The sequence below is a fragment of the Haemorhous mexicanus genome, chromosome 2 (assembly GCF_027477595.1).
Source record: "Haemorhous mexicanus isolate bHaeMex1 chromosome 2, bHaeMex1.pri, whole genome shotgun sequence".
NCBI classification, from domain to species: domain Eukaryota; kingdom Metazoa; phylum Chordata; class Aves; order Passeriformes; family Fringillidae; genus Haemorhous; species Haemorhous mexicanus.
In genome coordinates, this window is record NC_082342.1 from 61,087,380 (window position 1) to 61,104,752 (window position 17,373).

General features: G+C 40.8%; 1 protein-coding gene across 4 annotated transcripts in view; it reads left to right on the forward strand.

Annotated features, from left to right (window-relative positions):
* The window catches only part of ENOX1 (ecto-NOX disulfide-thiol exchanger 1), a 355,324-nt gene that overhangs the window by 320,019 nt on the left and 17,932 nt on the right, over positions 1–17,373 (forward strand). For all 4 annotated transcript variants that reach the window (XM_059839068.1, XM_059839069.1, XM_059839071.1 and 1 more), the window contains 2 exons: positions 7,124–7,231; positions 11,890–11,946. In XM_059839068.1, coding sequence (XP_059695051.1) covers positions 7,124–7,231; positions 11,890–11,946 — 165 coding nt within the window. The remainder of the gene's footprint in view (positions 1–7,123; positions 7,232–11,889; positions 11,947–17,373) is intronic.

A 17,373-nucleotide genomic window follows, 5' to 3' on the forward strand; every position in this document is an offset into this window, starting at 1 on the left:
TCCATAGCTGACTGAAGACAACTTTTCCATCTTCATAAGAGGTATACTTGAAAATTACTTGGCAGAGGAAAGCTGTTGACTGTCTCTTAAACTGTTCATCACATCACCCATGTTCTCCTTTCCTTTGCTGCCCAGCCCTTAGCACTGCCTCTTGTAGCTGGTGTGGCTGAATTGCTAAGCCTCACAGAAAAAAAAGAAGTTGAGAGCTAATTCTCTGATATCTATCAGCTGTTCTCTAGAATCTTATAAAAACTGAAGTCAGAAGGTACATCTGAAGGTCAGGTATACCTCCCCTCAAAACAGGGGCATCTCTGGAGTCATCTCAGTTTTGTTCAGGACCTTGTTCACCTGTGGTCTCAGTACCCCCAAGGATGGAGACTCCAGAGCTTCTCTGAGCCCTTGCTCAAGAGGTTGGCTACCCTCACCGTGGAATATTTTCCTGCTGTGTAATAAAAAAAAAGTTTCTTGCTGCCTATTTGTCCTCAACCCTTACTCAAGAAAACCACCACCTCTGTAACCTCCCTTAAGGTAGTTTCAGTGTGTCTGTGTCCATCTGTCTTCTATTTTGCTTTCTTTCTTAGAATACATGCCTGCTGCAATGACTCTGAGCACTGCAGAGCTGCAGCAGGACCTCTGGAGTCTGTCTAATAGCAGGGGAAGGGAAGCATGGCAAACACCTCCCTAAGGAAGCAGCTGGACAGATTTGTTCTTTAGTGCCACCACGTGCATTCCCCCATCAGGTGCGTGTCCAGCTCCTCGGCCCCCTCTGAGGTAGTTAACCTGCAGAGCAAATGTGTTCAGCATGGTCTTTGCCTCTGGCCAGAGAGCCAGGGAAACTCACTGTGCAGGTCAAACAGGAGCTGGGCTGATCATCCACGTGTACCTCTTTACCAGCCCTCTTTCACCCTGTCATCCATCCAAATGATGCCATCCATACAGCCAGGGACACAGCCAGTCCCTGAGAGCTGGCAGGGATGGGAAGCATTGCACTATTACACTGTGTTTCTTTTTAATCCCTTAAAAAGCCCAAACCCACAGCCATACTCTTTATTTTAATAATGCCTTGCTGCAACATGGCTAACTTCCTTGAGGGCTCATTTCTAAAGCTTCTTTGACTTGTCTTTCACATTCTCCTGTTTCCTTGGTGATTTGTCAGGCCTCATCAGCGTCTTGTTACTAATGCATATTTGCTCAGCTGGGAAGTCACTTTCTCATTATTCAAGCCTGCCATGTGCTGGCCATTTGTGATATGAAATCTTGTCTGTCTTGCAAAGACACTTTTCCAGATGGGCCATGGGAGTACTGGGAGAGGGATTTGTATTTTTATTTTAAAAATGGTTGATTTCATTTTAATTCATTTTTTCTTTTCCTCCTGCCTAAGGAAGATTCTGAAAGGAAACGTTTACCATCCTTCCCTCTGTATTTGTTAACAGCTTCTAAGAATTTCAAAACATTCATTTCCTTGCGATTTTTCTTATTTTCCATTTGGCAAACTCTTAACTTCTTTTTCTTTATATAAGATGAACTTAGAAAAGATGGAACAAGGTTTTACTTGGGGAAAAAGGAAGAATATAATAAAACATCAGAAATTGCTATCATAAGTGAGTGCTTTAATTTTTAGGTGAGCTCTGCAGTCATTTGAATGCTGTGGTTTCATACTTTTCAGATCTCTGATTCTTGTGTAGTTTTGGGGCAAGTATTTTCCACAAGTGAGTTCTGCTTCCCAGGGTTACTGTTTTACATCTATGCCTTGGTTTCTTTTGGGCTGAAAAAAAGCAGAATTGATTGAGATTCCTATTTGAGACACATAAGTTCCACCTTCTTTTTAGGCACTTAATGAATCTATTTTTCTTGTATGGGGATATATTTGCTATAGTTAATAAGTGGAGAGTAACATGAGTATGTTTCTCTTACACATTATATGAGCAGGAGAATCTACTTTGCCTGAGTTCACTGTGTGTTGAAGACAATCATTCGACAGAGTTGGCTCAGTTAAGCTGTGTAAGAGCATCCCTGTTTGACTGATACACTGATTTCAGAGACCTTTAACAGAGATCATCTCTGGGCATTCTGCAGCTACTCCATAAATGGGAGAGTCTGTGCCTCCTTCCTGTGGCTGAACAGGCTGGGTTTGCTGAAACTGCCTGCACAACCTGTGATCAACGTCAGTGCTCCCACCCAGAGGTGCTGCTTTGTCTGCTCCTCCGTACTGACCTTTCTTTGAGATCTTTGTAACCTTTTCATACTTCATTTCAAGCAGCTGTAGAGAAAATCATAAACAAAATAGCAGGGGCAGGACCATTCAGCAGTATAACTGTTGAACTTGTGGAAAGTGCTGGTTTTCTTTTTTCATTATTCTCTCAGCCTTACAGCATCCTAAGTACAGCCTCAGGCCATTCCGTCGCTTCTGATCTGCCTCCCTTTTCTTTGCATGAAAAGTTGTTGGTTTCATGCTGGAAATCATGCTCTCCTTATGGGATCCTTGTCTGTCCAACTAGACTTGGGATGCGACCGCACTTCTAGGTATGTCCATATTTTATAGTCAAATCCACTCTGCCTTTTGGGGAGCAATGAAGAAATGTGGACAAAGAGAAGGAGAGGAAAAAGAAGGAGTATTTCATGGCTGCACAGTGCTACACAGCAGCAAGCTATTACTTTCCCTTTAGGACTTCTCATATATTCCGAGGCACTGTGTGCTGCTCAGTTGTTAGCATTCTTGGCCACACTGGCACTGCATTGTACACAGCCTGAGTAATTCAGCTGGCTTCAATAATGCCATCTATATTTAATGTTTCAGAAGCTGTGAAGATTGGTTTAAGATGGTAATTTTCTGTCTGTGCTTTTGAGATCTATGCAATATGGGTGGTACTGAACTGTCTGTGGCAGAGATTCAGCATTGGAGTCGGAATGTGGGGGAAAAAATAAATCAAAATAAAACACACACCCTCTTTCACCCCACATATTGAAATTAGCTACCTGCTTATTATGTAGAGGGAGGATTTGGTCCTCACTAAATAAAGAATAGTGGTATCTACCATTTCTATGCAGACCAGTTCCAGAATTGCCACTGGAAGCAATGTCTTGCGTTTTTTGGGGGGTCTAAAATGCTTTGATTGATCTCTGGACAGGCAACCAGGATGTTAATTCTTTCTGGCTTTCCCATCTCCTCTCTGGAAATACCAATAAGAGGATATTAGTGATGTCTGCCAGTCTGATCTGGTCCTACTACACAACTCCATCTCCTAGGATCAAGCTGGCAGCTGTGGAGACAAAAGCTTTTGGGTGCACGTAGACCAGCTGAGCTTCCAGGCTGCTACTGGTGGAGCTCTGCAGGTGTCTCTCTTCAGGATCATCAGATCTCTGATGAGCTCTGTGGTGTGCTTTTCTGCTTCCTGACACTTGCATTTTGGTTCAGGGAAAAGACACTTCCATAACATTCAGGGCACCCTCAGAGACCCAAAGAATTGCACACTGGGGGCATGGGATAAAACAGAAATATGAGCCAGGTATTTCCTGGCTGTATAGCCATGAAATCAGTTCTTTGCCTGATAAAACTGGGTAACTTCTGTCTGAATGCTGTGTCACAAAGCTGGGAGCATCAGGGCTTAGAGGGAATGGCCAGAGATGTGAGACAAGATTGAAAGAACAGACACTTATATAGCTGTGGTGACCATCTGTATAGTAGGTCAGTTTCCTACACAGGGAAACTCTGGCAGAAAGGCTGTGGGAGATGGCAAAGAAGGTGGAACAGTATCAGACAGCATAATTATTGAAACCAAGGGTATTTTTTTATTTTGATTGATTGTGGGATATAGCTGCAAGAAATTTGAAGGGCAAAAGAAATATCTATAGAATCAATTTTTAATAAGTAGATTTATGTATGGAAAACAAAGTAATTCTGAATAATTAATACCTACATCTAGGCATCATTCATTATATTCTTTATGGAAAACCTGCCTGTTTATAAGCAGGCGTGACAGCAGTCCCTGTTATGAAACTTGTCTCACTTCTGCCAGTGTAAGATCCTTTTCCCATTTGCTTCTAACTTTGCCAAACATCACGTGCTTGTGCTGCAAATTTTCAGGCTGTTTATCTGTCTTAGGTTGATTTTTTTTCAATCACATTTATTTCTTCATTTTTCAAAATGAGACTAAAGGAGAAAAATATGCTGTTTGGCAGGTATAACTCCTCGTTACGACTTCTTGGTTGCAGCATCAACTGCTCGGGAAAAAGAAATATGCAAACCAGACCCGTGCAAAATTAGCAGGTTCTGCAGCTTTTAGAGATAAATGTGAGGGGGAGAAAAAGGAAGTTAAACCCCCAAGGGATGGCTCCAAATTTAAACAATTTTGACATCTCTGGAAGTTGAATGGGAAGGTCCCAGTCCTGTGAATAAAAAACCTTATGTATGAATGGGAATAGGACATCATAGTTACTCTGCTTTCCACCCCTGTGAAAATAGGACACATTTACTGTCTTTGGAGCCTATGCACACACAGTAAACCTTCAACAGTTGACAGTTTAACCACTAAGACTGCTAGAAGGTTTTATCTCATAACAAGTGCTTTGTAGTTCATACTCCAATAAGAATGCACACTCTTTTACCCCAGGGAAACTGAGAATGTTGGATATTTTCCTGGGATTCATGTTCCTTGCTGGTCCTGAGCCAAGTACAAAGATGCAGAACATCTCCCTCTCTCTCTCATGCTCTCAGTGTCTTCCACATCAATTCCTCCCATGCTCAGACAGTTTTGGAAAAATTGCCTTAAACAAAAAACAGGAAAAGTTAGGGTCAAAAGAAGAGATATATAATTAGACTAAATCGCAGTGGGAGATCACAGTGGGAGATGTGAAAACAAAACAATGGAAGTTTGTGAGCTGATCTGCAATAAGTGAAACGTGGCCATGGAAGAACCATGGGGAGTGGGTGGGTGGGATAGAGAAGAATGTTTAAGTTCAGTTGTGTAAACAAGTTCAACCCAAGACTCAATCTTGGTTTCCTCTTTGTAACAGTCATTCATTAGTGAAACATTATTCAGGGGCAAGATGAAATGAAAACTCACTCAGGATCTTCCAGATGTGATTTTATGTTGCTCAAAAGGATGGCCTGTAGGGTTTTTCCCAGAAGCTGGAGTAAAATTCTCTCAGCCAGGATGAAGGTGGAGTCTGGTCACACTGGTGAGACATAACTGCTCAGAGAAGACTCTCAAATGAGGGCTGACTCCTGTGACGTCAAACAGGTTGCAGCTGCAAAGGAGAGGACATCTCACCAGCTGCTATTTGATAGGTGGTACTCTGCTTATCACAGTGCTTCAGATAGTGACCATCGAGAGGGCTTATGGCATCTTTCTGGTGTCTTGTTCTCTGCCTCTCTTCTGGGGGCTAGAGTCCATTCTCTCTAAATTGCAGACATCAGCTAGAGCTATCCTAGGTGAACCTTAAAGGCATGTTATAACCTGAGTTTACGTGGGGTAACTAGATGGTCCCTTCTGCATGGGAACCTGCATGGATATTAGTGTATGACCTATGGCAGTGCACACAAACCCAGTGCATCTTCTGGAAATGTGGGAAGTAGTACCCAACAGGCAAGGGGAACAGGTCCCTGTTCAAGAAATGCCAAAGCAGAGTTTCCCACACAAAAGTTGGTGGGATATGAGCCTCAGTGGAAGAGAGCTATTTATTTCATGGAAAAATCTTGAGATTTGAAGTGATCTTGTGCTGTGGTAGAGTGAAAACACATACCAGAATGTCTCTTGAAGGCTCCCAGGGAATGGTCCAGGCAGCATGATCCATCAAAAAGCTAACCAACTCCGCTGGACTGTAGAGTGTGTGAGATATAATCAGACATATACCCACGTGTATTTTTACTTCGGTGGCTGAATTAATCCATCATACTGATGTTCACTTACAACAGAAACACACTACCAATAACTCCACCAGTCCCTGAAATGTCATCTGTTTCCAAGTCACTCTGAAAACAATGCTGACACCATGTCCTTTGATGCCTGGGACTTCCAGTGCAGTGGAACAAGGCCAAGACTTTTTTCCTAGGTTTGCTGTCTGTAACTTACCAAAAGGCTGAACACCTGCATCATCAGTCTGAGTCAGCCACCAGCCCTAAGCACAACCATAAACTAAGCTTTAGATGTAGGTACATGGTTAAATCAGTAATGCATGTTAGTAAGGCAATTAGTAGTTCAATTACTCCTTTAAATGGAGTGTGCTAACAAGCAATATGTTGCCCCAGAAAATCATAGTTTCCTTTCTTATTCACAGAGAGAAAACACATAAACTCTTTGCTTAACCTGCTTGTCTGCTCTTGCATCATCAGTGTCTAACATTCTTCAAATCAATGCAAAAACATATAAGTATTTCAGAATTTAATCTACTGACCTGCTCTTGACAGTCACAATAAATCTATGCAGAATCTAAAGCTAGGCAAGACCAGGGGACGTGGGCTTTCAAATATGCTCCTTCATCTCAGAATTCTCTTCATAAAAATAGATTTTGGTCATAGCTTTTTGTTTTGACAGTAGATCAGCAGTCTCCCTGGCTGATATATTGATTGTAGGGCATCAGTCTTCCTGATCTAATAAAATATCGCAGCACAAGACAAAAAAAATTTAAAAAAAGGGAAAGCTTTTGTCTTCTTGGCAAGTCAGTCTGAAAGCTTTTCAGAATATTGCTTTGCATAGAATGAAAATGGCTGTGGGCCAATGACTAATTATATTAAAGGGCTGTGCTTTTAAATTATTTATGTACCATAGTGTTTACCCCACTCTTATTAAAACCACCACATACACTTCTACAAATAAGATTTCGGTTCAGACGAATGTGACAGTCACTCTGTGGGTGACATACTGTACCAGGAGTTTCTGCTTTAATGTAACAAATAGCTCAATGCACATTAACAGATGCATTACTCGTGCTGCGCTGCCGCGGAAGGAGATGCAGATGAAAACAATTTACCTCTGGTCCATTTAGACACAGCATATTACGCAACAATAATAAATGTAGGAGCTGACTGCAAAACATTGTTTGAAATGAGGATTTGTCAAACTGGGGATTTTAAACTGCTTTGGATCCAGACGAGGCTAACCAGAAACTTCTTTTGTTTGTGCAGCAATTGCTGAGCATACAGGAAGAATTAAATAACAAAAAATCTGAACTGGAGCAAGCAAAGGAAGAGCAAACGCATACACAAGCAATGCTTAAGGTCCTGCAGGAACAGGTGAGTGATTTTGGCAAGAGAAAAATGCTGGCTTAGGCATGCTAAGGAGAAGAAAGGCAAAACCATTAGCTCTGAAAGTCTCATGGCTTCAGCTCCAAAATCTGTAGGAATATGACCACAGAATATGTTGTGAGCAAGACCTAACCTTGTGTGTCTTGTCTGTCTGCTCTGATTAGGCTAACAGAGTATCAGATAATAGAGTGAAAATGGACCCTTACTTAATACAATCCAATATTGGATTTCATGTCTTGAGTAGTATTTCCTCTTATGTATTCTACATAGATGTCAGTGATAAGTGGTTTTGCTCTGAATTAAAAAAAAATGTTGGGGAAGTTAAATATAACTGAGCCAAAACAGCTCTTCCTTTTAAGAATAGTATTGAAAAAAGCATTTTGGCATCTCCTGTGTAATTCACACAAGTATGAGTATATAAAAAACTTACAGTAACATTATCATAATGGCATTGAAAAAGTAGTTATCAATGCACTTATTTAACCAGTGAGAATCAAATCTCTGTAAATCTGATTATCCCACCTTCTTTGATATAAAGGTGTACTGTGGCACAGAAGTATATTTGACAGTATTGTTTTATAAGGATGGTAAGATAGATAGCTACACAGCAAAAAGCAGGTCTGGCCCTAAACCTGTAAATCTAGAGAAGAAACAGTGCTTTATGTGCAAGCAGAGCATGCACAAATATGTTTTCTCTATAGACCATGTGGCTTGGGCACACTGAAATTGAAAATCCCCACCTGTGGGGCAGAGGCACAGTCTCTGCTTTCAGACCTTATTTTAACCCTTTCTGTATAAAACTTTAAGCTAAAATATTTGTTGGCTTGGTTAAGTATTTGCAGTTTAAGGTCCGGGGGATCTGAATTGCTTCAATGGCAGTGATTCAAAATGCTGATGATTCTAATGTTCAAGATTTTTCATGTATGTCTGAATATGTCTGCAGACAGATGTATACATTTAATGTACACATTAGGATAAGTAAATTATGTTTATTTCTGATTTTTTTTAATGTTCATTATGAAAGCTAGGACATTGTTCCACATTTAGCATTTCTCTTTGAACATATCTGATGACAAATATATTCTATAAACTAGTAATTTAGATTCTGGAAGCTTTTATGTTCTTTGCAGTTATGGTCACAGAGATAACCTAAATGAAAGCTGAGGCAAGACTGTAATACAGAAAATGTCAAGAAGAAGAATGGATTTGGTAATGACAGAGTCTTTTTAAACACAGATTCCACCAGGTCTCTTGAGTTAATTGTATCTCATTTCCATTTTCACATGACTTTTAAGGTATAGCATCATAAAGCGCTTTAAAAAAAAATAAATAAAAGCAAAAATTGCACGAAGTTATTTTATATCTTTGTAGCAATTATATGCTACAAAAACATATAGGAAGATCTTGCAATGTGAGGCTCAGTAGGGACCACCAGGGCAGACTGCTGAATCTCTGCAGACTGTTGCTAATTGCAAATCAAATGTGCACTCATGCTAGGCACACAGGCGAAACAGTAGCTGGAAGAAAGGCAGGCTAGATCTGCATTTCTCTTGAGAATTAGCTCTGAAACACGCCTGAGGCCAAGACTGTAAGTAGCCAGAATTCCTGAAGAGTGCTAGGCAGCCAGTGTGCTCCTCCAAGAACCTTGAATGAGTTCCAAAAGTTTCCAGAACAGCAGAAGCCTCAGCAGTAATGACCCCCACTTGCCAAGACTCACAGCTTTCCTTTACAAGCACCGAACTTATCTGTGTGTTTTATCCACAATGGGTATTGAAAATCATGCACCCAAGCCAAGTAAATAAAGCATTTCTTTCAAAAATAAATAGCACAGGACTCCTGCTTTGATTTTATGGCTTGGCTTTATGATAATTTTGCTTAAAATTGCCTTTTCATCCCAAGTTGGCACAGGAATCCTGCCCTGCCTCACTCAGGGCATGTATACATGGGGGGCACAGCTCCATCTGAGCATGGCTGCTCCATGCTCCCAGCCACATCCAGGCTGGGATGTCCCGCTGGTAGAAGTGCCACTTGCTGGTGCACCATATTGCATCGCTGTAGTCACAAGGCTTCTGAATCACATCTGGCATGTGCCCGTCAGCTCTGGTTGTCTGAGGGATTCATGCCCGCTGGTTTGAGTCAGGTCTACCCTACCAAAGAAATATATTTATCAGATACTTCTGATTCCTCATCCCTTCTCCTTCCAGGCAGCCCCCTGGTTGTTGCTGGCGCTAGCTCTGTGTGTTGCCTCAGCACACTGTCCACTGCTAACATCTCACTTGCCCCTGATTTACCCTGAAGTCAGAATAGGGGGCAAGGCAAGTCCTGTTTTTCCAATATTGTACATTTTTCTAAGCTTCCTATTCCAGCATTTCTCTATTTAACATGTGAGAGAAGAATATAATTTAAATAATAATTTAGAAAAAAAATATTGTACAAAAAGGGACTTCACCCCATTAACCTATGGGAATGCAGCTGCACACTTTCTAGCCTTAAGTTTTCCACCATTATCTCCACTGCAGAGGTGCTAGTCTTGGCAGGGATGCAAGCGCCTTCTTGCCTAAGCTCTGGCATCCTTTTCAGAGCATATAAAAGTGTGCAATAAAGGAGATGGAGAGGCTCAGGCATCCTCTCTGCATTATATCAACTGATGAAGTAGTGCCAGGGTGATAATGGAGGGAAACCTTGGCAGGGGGAAAGCCTGCAAGACCAAAGTGCGCTGCAGGCTGAGCCCAGTCTCCCATCAAACCCACGTGTGGCTGATGGGGATGTGGCATGTCACCAGAAGAGCACTTTGCCAGGGAGCAGCAGTCACCAAAAGGTGATGGCATTTTATAAACCTAGAAAGGGAAAGGCAAAGAGTAAGGACTGAACTGCATTCCTTGAGCACTCAGGACACTCTAACCAGCATGCAGAACAGTTTTACAAAACTGAGCATGCTTTCCTGACCTCATATTCAGATGAGTAACTCGGCTGAATCCAACAGGACTGCTTATAATGGATGAATTTCTATAATGAAGAATTGGCAGAATCAGGAAACAGCTCTTCCGGTCACACTGCGATCCATAAATACTTAATTCTGGTGCTGGTCTGGAAGTAGCCATCTCAGCTCATTCCTACCAGCTATCCTCACAGTGGAGTGGTTTCACAGGATGGTTATTTTTTCAGTGTAGGGAAAACATGTAGCATTCATTGGAAATGCACCACCCTGCTGTCAGTATAAATTGGAGACTTCTGGAGGCTTTTGAAAGATGAGCTTCAGTGAATTGAACCAGGAGACCTGATGATTTTGCAGTCCCCAGATATTCATTGTACTACTTTATCAGGAAGTGTTGCCCTCTTCCTTCCCCATGAGGACTGGTTTAGGGGCTTGAGCAGCAGTTCCTGAATTGTTGCAGTTCACAGCCCTGCATAATAAGGTACAAACAGACCATGGCCCGCTTGCCTTAAGTGTCAGATTGGAAACTGAACAGCTGGGAGCTGAATCACGCTCAGTTCTGCTGGTTCTGCCACATAGCAAAAATATGATGGAGGTAACCAAACCCCTAGGATTGTAGCCCACCAACACTTCTAAGTCAGACACTAATCAATACATATTAGTGTTCTTTTTCATCAGGATTTTAGAACTGTTGCCAATCAGAGCCAGAGCGGTAGAATCGACTGTTACGTCGTACCCAGTTTCTTTGGCAAAAAAGAAGGAATTCAGAGGAAAGTTGCATTTATTGTTCCCCATCCATCTCCTCTCCCTCCATCCCCCTCCTCCACACGATATCTATTGTGAATTAAATTACAATAAAAGCATGTCTTTTCAGATCTTAACCTAAAGAGCAAATGATTCTATGAGTTTCATTTAAGTGTACAAACCTCCATGGCTTATAGGCTCAGGAGAGCTGCGGTGTCTCCTCTTTGCTCTGTTTGCTCAATCACAGGATGAATGACAGCATATTTCACTGTGGCTCAAGATGTGAGCTAGGACTTTCCTTAAATCTCCTGAGAGTGATCTTTACAATTCCCAATGTAATCCTGGATTTTCCCCTAAAAGCTAATTCAGGAGAGGAAAAAAAAGTTTCTGTTCAGGTCATATATTTGCAGTGTCCCCTCAGTTCTTCCTGACACTGGTTAAATAAAAGAGCTGTTCTTCACTTCCCCTCCTTTTCCATCATACCCAGGAGCCATGCCAGTTATTTAGGTACATTGTCAGGAAGACAATGTATAGTAGCACTTCGGCATCTTACCTCAAAATATATCATGCAAAAGTAATCATTGGCAAAACACTATTTAGCTAGTGGCAACTTGCAGATATTGTAAAGTTTAAATTAATAGCAACAACAGTGGGAAATTAAATTGTTTATTATTCTTGGGAGAGAAATCTGTGCACCTTTTATGCCTTGAAACTACTTTCTAATCTTATTATTTAAAAAATAATGACCCAGTCCTATTATTTTTCTTTTTTTGCCAACCTATCAGGCCTTAAGTATGTTGGTTTCAAAATGGTTTGAGCAAAAACTCATTAGAATTATATGCTCCATCTGTTTTTCTCATTGGAAGCTTTATAAAAGACTCCTTCAAATAAATCAAAGATAACTGTGTGAAATACTGAAGTAATGTGCTTGTTTTGTTCTGTTTTGGTTTTTTTTCACTCTCTGCAGTTAAAAAGCACCAAGGAATTAGCAGAAATCAACGGGCATGATGAATCTCAAGCAAATGTAGGTACATCTGTCTGTGTGTAGATTTAGTACATGTATGTGTATGATCTCAAATTTACTGTGTATGTCTTAAAGCTGATAGAATGGCTGAATGATTTGCACATCAAGTTTGAAGTGCCTGTTTTGGTTTTTTTTCTTGAAGCCACGGGTTCAAATCCCAGCAAACTTCATTCAAGGTAGATAAATTGGGTTCCATGCAATTTACTTTGTAGGATTTATTTGGATGAGACTTTAACAACCAGTGTCCTACTTGCTGAATGTGGGTGTTAAAGATACCATGGAAACCACTGCAAAAGAAATGCTTTTCCTTAGTGTCCTGTCCAGGATTAGTCAAGCTACAAAGTTACACCATTTGTCTCTGTGGCTGCCACCTTGCAGCTGGGTAAGCCTGGGCGTATTTCGCTTCTGAATGAGATGGTTCATATATGTGTGTAATTTTGAAGCAGTTAATTTTCACAAGAGGACTAAATTAATTCACTGAATCTTTATTTTGTCCAAAAACATTAAAGGACTCTTAAGGTCGTATTTTTAAAAACCTGCTGCCAAAACAGAAAAAATTGCTTATTTTATTTCCTTAATGATTGCCATCAAAACAGCAATTTCCACAAGGGGGGAAGAGGAAAAAAAAGGGAAAGTTTCCTGCTATGTTTGTCATTCAACCATGCAGTCTTTGTCATAAACATGTCAATATTAAAACCAATTATATATGCTATCTTCCTCCTGGCCAAGTGAACTAGCAACAGTTTAAACACTAATATATTTTCACATCTACTTTAGTCCATGTGTTGTCTGATGGCTCAGTCAGGAAAACAGTTTTATTTTAAACCTGAATGGAAGACTCAAGTTTTGTGAACTGCTTTTTTGATAAGGAAATGTTGTCCTCGTTTTTTTAATCCTTTCCTAAATCTCATTCATTGTGATCCGTTTCCGCAGTGAAGTCAATAGAGCCTCGTAGCTCTCAGCGTTTGGACAGGAGACATTCAATATTGTCTGATAGCGCCAACAAATCTGCAGCTGCAGTCTGTCTGCACAGCATCCCATTGCCCCTTTGAAAGATTCTGTTTGCAAACCAAAAATACATTAATACAATGATGATCTTGAAATGCCCACATATGCTAGCTAAAAAATGGTCATTTTACAATAAATAGCTGATTGCACGTTTCCCAAAGGAAATCCTAAAGGAATAGCTACATGTAAGTCTTATAAACTCTCTAAAAGAACTTGCTTCCTCACCGAAAATGTAGATGAAACAATGTTTTGCAGTATTGAAATGTTTTAAAGGAAAATTACCTGAAAGCTTCAAGCTGTACCATTTTGGCTCATATGTAACTGCATAAACAGAAGTGCTTGAAAATTTTATATTTATATAATATAGAGGTTTAAATAGCATTAAAAAGAAACATTTCAATTGTGTTAAGAGAGTGTTTTGGTGCACAATTCCCAGATATCTAACGCGAAATATTTCAGAATCTTTGGTCAATAGTAAATTTTTCAAAATGTAATATTTTGATCCAGTTTGTAATTGTACAAGATCTCAAATGCCTGCATTTTCCATAGGATAGAAACTGTATTTTCTGCCCCTCTTTTCCATGAGCTTTTCCCCTGCTGATCTCATAGCAATATATGACTCTTAAGAAAAGAAGTCAATACCTAGATTAATGGCAAAGAGGGAAACCAGATAGTTACAATTATTGAGTCACAGTTGCAGCCATGTATTCAACACTAATACCACCATGGAATCAGAAAAAGCACAGCAGTATCAAAGAAAATAGAGAAATAGAGGGGAAGAACTGATGTTAAAACATTTGCTACGATAATGAACTTTGTAAAATGGAAGCTGAAGTGCCTTTTAAACAATTGTCATTTATATCAAATACGTAGCACTCAGGTGTTGTGCCTTGCAGGTTGTCTCCACATATATTCTCAGCAGACTCCATGGGTTTTGCCCCTGGCCACTGTGCAAATCAGGGATGATCAAAGAGAAGAAGGCTTGGTGGCTCCTGCGTGGTTCTTAGTGAACTGTGATGCATATAATTGGATTAGGACATATTTGTTACAGATGACAGGTTGAATTCAGCAAATTAAATACCTCTACATGCTGAGCAATAGTGGGAGGTGTTGGTAAGGAAAAATGGCAACGTATGCCTGTACACTGAATACACAGTCTTATCTTCACACTATGGCATATTTAGATTACTTACTCTGCAGAAAATCAGGCTCCTAGAAAGGACTGAAGAAACTTCAGGCACAGTGCATACACATCAAGAAAGCCCATACTGTAACCTTAAAGATTACTTTCTTCACTCAGGATTTCTCCTGATTGCACTAGTCTGCATCATCTTTTACATTAAAAAATGATGTTATTTAAAATAAAACCTGGAAACGTTTTTCTTAGCAAAAGCAGACACAGATGAAAATGTATGTCCTTAGACCCATCCTGGTCTACGTACTTATTATGTGAGACCATCCTGAAAGGGAGACAAGGATCTGGACACCTTTGGAAAAAGAAGAACTTCCCTCCTGAAGCAATTTGTAGGTGCCCAGCCTACAAACTGAACTTCATTTTTTTTTCCTCTTGTTTTCACAGGAAAATTAACTAAGTTGACTAAGAGACTGGAGCAATTGCAACGTCACATTCCCTGCATATCAGTTCACACAAAGTCTGTGGGGGTGGGATAGACCAAAATTTTAGTGTATTGCCAGTACATCTGTTATTTCCAGAAAGCAAAACCATCTTACAAGGTTCTCTACAGAGTCATAAGGGTGTTCCATGAGTGATTTGCCAGGTACATGCAGTAATATTTGTTATGGCTGTTGACATTTCCCAGCTATGCTCTGTGTCAGGAAAGGCCAAATGTTGGGCTTAGGCAGTACACAAAGCCCAAGATTCTGGTCTGTTGTTAAGTGAGACTTCAATAGCCAGCACTGCCAGAGGTGCTGTCACTGAGTGCTCACTTCCATCAGTCCTGTGCTTTGGAAGAGATCAGTCCTTGCTTCTAATCTGACCCCCTTTTCATTTCCTCTTCGTTGCTGCATATAATGGTATTTCATTCACATCTCTGTCTTAACTGAAGTGGAAATAATGACCAATGGACAATCATAACTTCAGATATAATCCTCTTCAAGGATGTCCCCAGACTCTTGGGACTTGAATACTCCCAACATGAAAAAAATAATCTTGCTTGGGAGCTGTGCTTGAGTAGAGACCATTTTGCAAACTGAAAATGCTAATCACATGTTTTGTGACTAACTCTACAAAGACAATTTATTCTTCTACTCTTCCTGTAAGTTCAGTGGCTTTCTGTGAAACCCCTAGTACATAAATTAATTTTGTGTTTTGATCAAAGATCTCCTTTTGCTCGTTGCTGAATTCAGTATAGATATGGCACTGCCTGCAAATACAGTGAATACATCCCTGGTTTGGAGGTCAGAAGGTTAACATCCATGGAATCCCTCTCCTGTAAATGGAGAAAGGAAGATTTCTTTTATACAAGTCTCATTTTAGAGTTACTTGGTAATCTTCCAGGAGTTTGTTGCTCTCCCTTGTCAGCTATCTGCCTTCCTTAGATGGCAGCTGTGAATAACTCCTACCCTTTGTAAAAGTGCTGTAAAATTGTAGTCAAGAGTATCAATTTGCCACATTCAGACCAAAACAAGACATGGTTAATGGTCACAGAAGCATTTTGAATTCTGATTGCAATTTCATGGCAAAGTCCTGACATTGTTGAAGTCACTAAAGAAATTCCCATCCGGTTAAAAAGTCAGAATTTTAGTCTTTGCCAAAAGACTTTAAGGGTTACCTCATTATCACCAAGACATAATAAAATTAACATATTTCAGAGAGAGAAACTGATTTCACCACAAGGGTTTTTTTTCCCAGCTTTTTGTTCTGTTTGTGTTTTGTTGTTTGAACAAAGTACTGGATTTGACCCCATTCACCTGTCTGCCTTCAGTTAGTGTCTCCCACAGCTTGGACACAATGTTCTGTGGGTTTTTCTCCAGACACAAAATCAATAATATTAAGTAGGGATGCATTATTCCATTTGAATGCTTGAAGCTGTTCTCAGAACATTTCTTGAGTTGAACCAAGCATCTTACATTTAATGTTGATTCTTCCTTTCATTTTTGTCTTTTGTATTTGCTTTTGAAGCAGTTTCCAGATGATCTCTGACTCTGAGGAGGGGGGATATATCACTGCATTGCTCACTTTATACTGCACTGACAGTCATCACGTTCTTAACTACGCCCTAGATTTCTCTTTTCATCCAGTAGGTTAATCAGTGATGATCTTCGTGAAAGAAAAGATGGTTCTTAAGTGAGGCTTACTTTTGCCACAAGTTGGGCAAAGATTTAAAAAGCCAACCCTGTTCAACTTTTGGAAAAGTCTATAATTCCATCAAACTCATCAGAGTTCACTTCCATGTACTTCCCTACGCAGAGCTTTAATTTGGGCAAAAAGGCGCCTGCTGTGATTGTCTTACATTAGCGTATGTGTTAGTACACGCATGCCATTTGTGCGGCAGCTCCACTTAGTGTGGCGGCATCACATTGAGCCCGGTGAGATGGAAAGGACCTTGAACACAGCGAGAGGAGTAGGAGCTAGAAGAGTGCAAAATCATACCAGTAGTTTGGGAGTGTGGGACAGAAGTTGGTCATCTTTAGTGATGAAGATCCCAAGCGATTGCTGATTCTTCTGCTTCACTTCCTTGTGCGTGCTACAGTCATTTCCTGGTTATCCCACTCTTCAAAAGGCTTGCTCTTCGCAGAGCAGCACAGGCTTGCCATAAAAAATGTGCTCAATATGGCTTATATAAGAGCAATTTGAGTCCTAAGTTACAGGCCAGAAAAACCCCAGTGCATGCCTTGCATATGTCAGGAACTGTCTGTTTCTCTCCTGTCTGAGCTTCCCAGGTTTGTAAGCTGTGAACCTTTGCCTCAGCAAACTGATGTTAGTCACTGAGTACCTTCCTTGGGCTCCCCACAATGAGGTCCTCTGGCCGTGCAGCAGGCATTTCTGGAGCACATGGACATGATTGGGCACTGCAGAAAATGAGGTGATGACACCTGGGTGCTTTAGAGGATAAAGCAAGGGTCCTGGTGGCCTCTCCACACCCATGAGCTCAAGGCTGACATTCCCTGCAGGGAATGCCAGAAGTTGGGATTTGTCTCTCTGCCACACCTCAGAAGAAAAGAGCACGAACTATGGACACCCTCCAGCCCCTTTTGTTGTAACTTTTCCCTTCTGCAAGAGTTAAAGAGAGCAGGCAGGAAGAGTGGAGTTGAAGGGATGAGGACAGCTCCTTGAGAAGAGAGGAGCGGGGTTTGGTTTCTCATCGTGGGTATGCTGTGTCACTAGGAGAAGGTACCCTGACTGGATTGGAGACACTGGGGGGCTTTAAAGAGACACATTTACTGTCTGTATTCAGG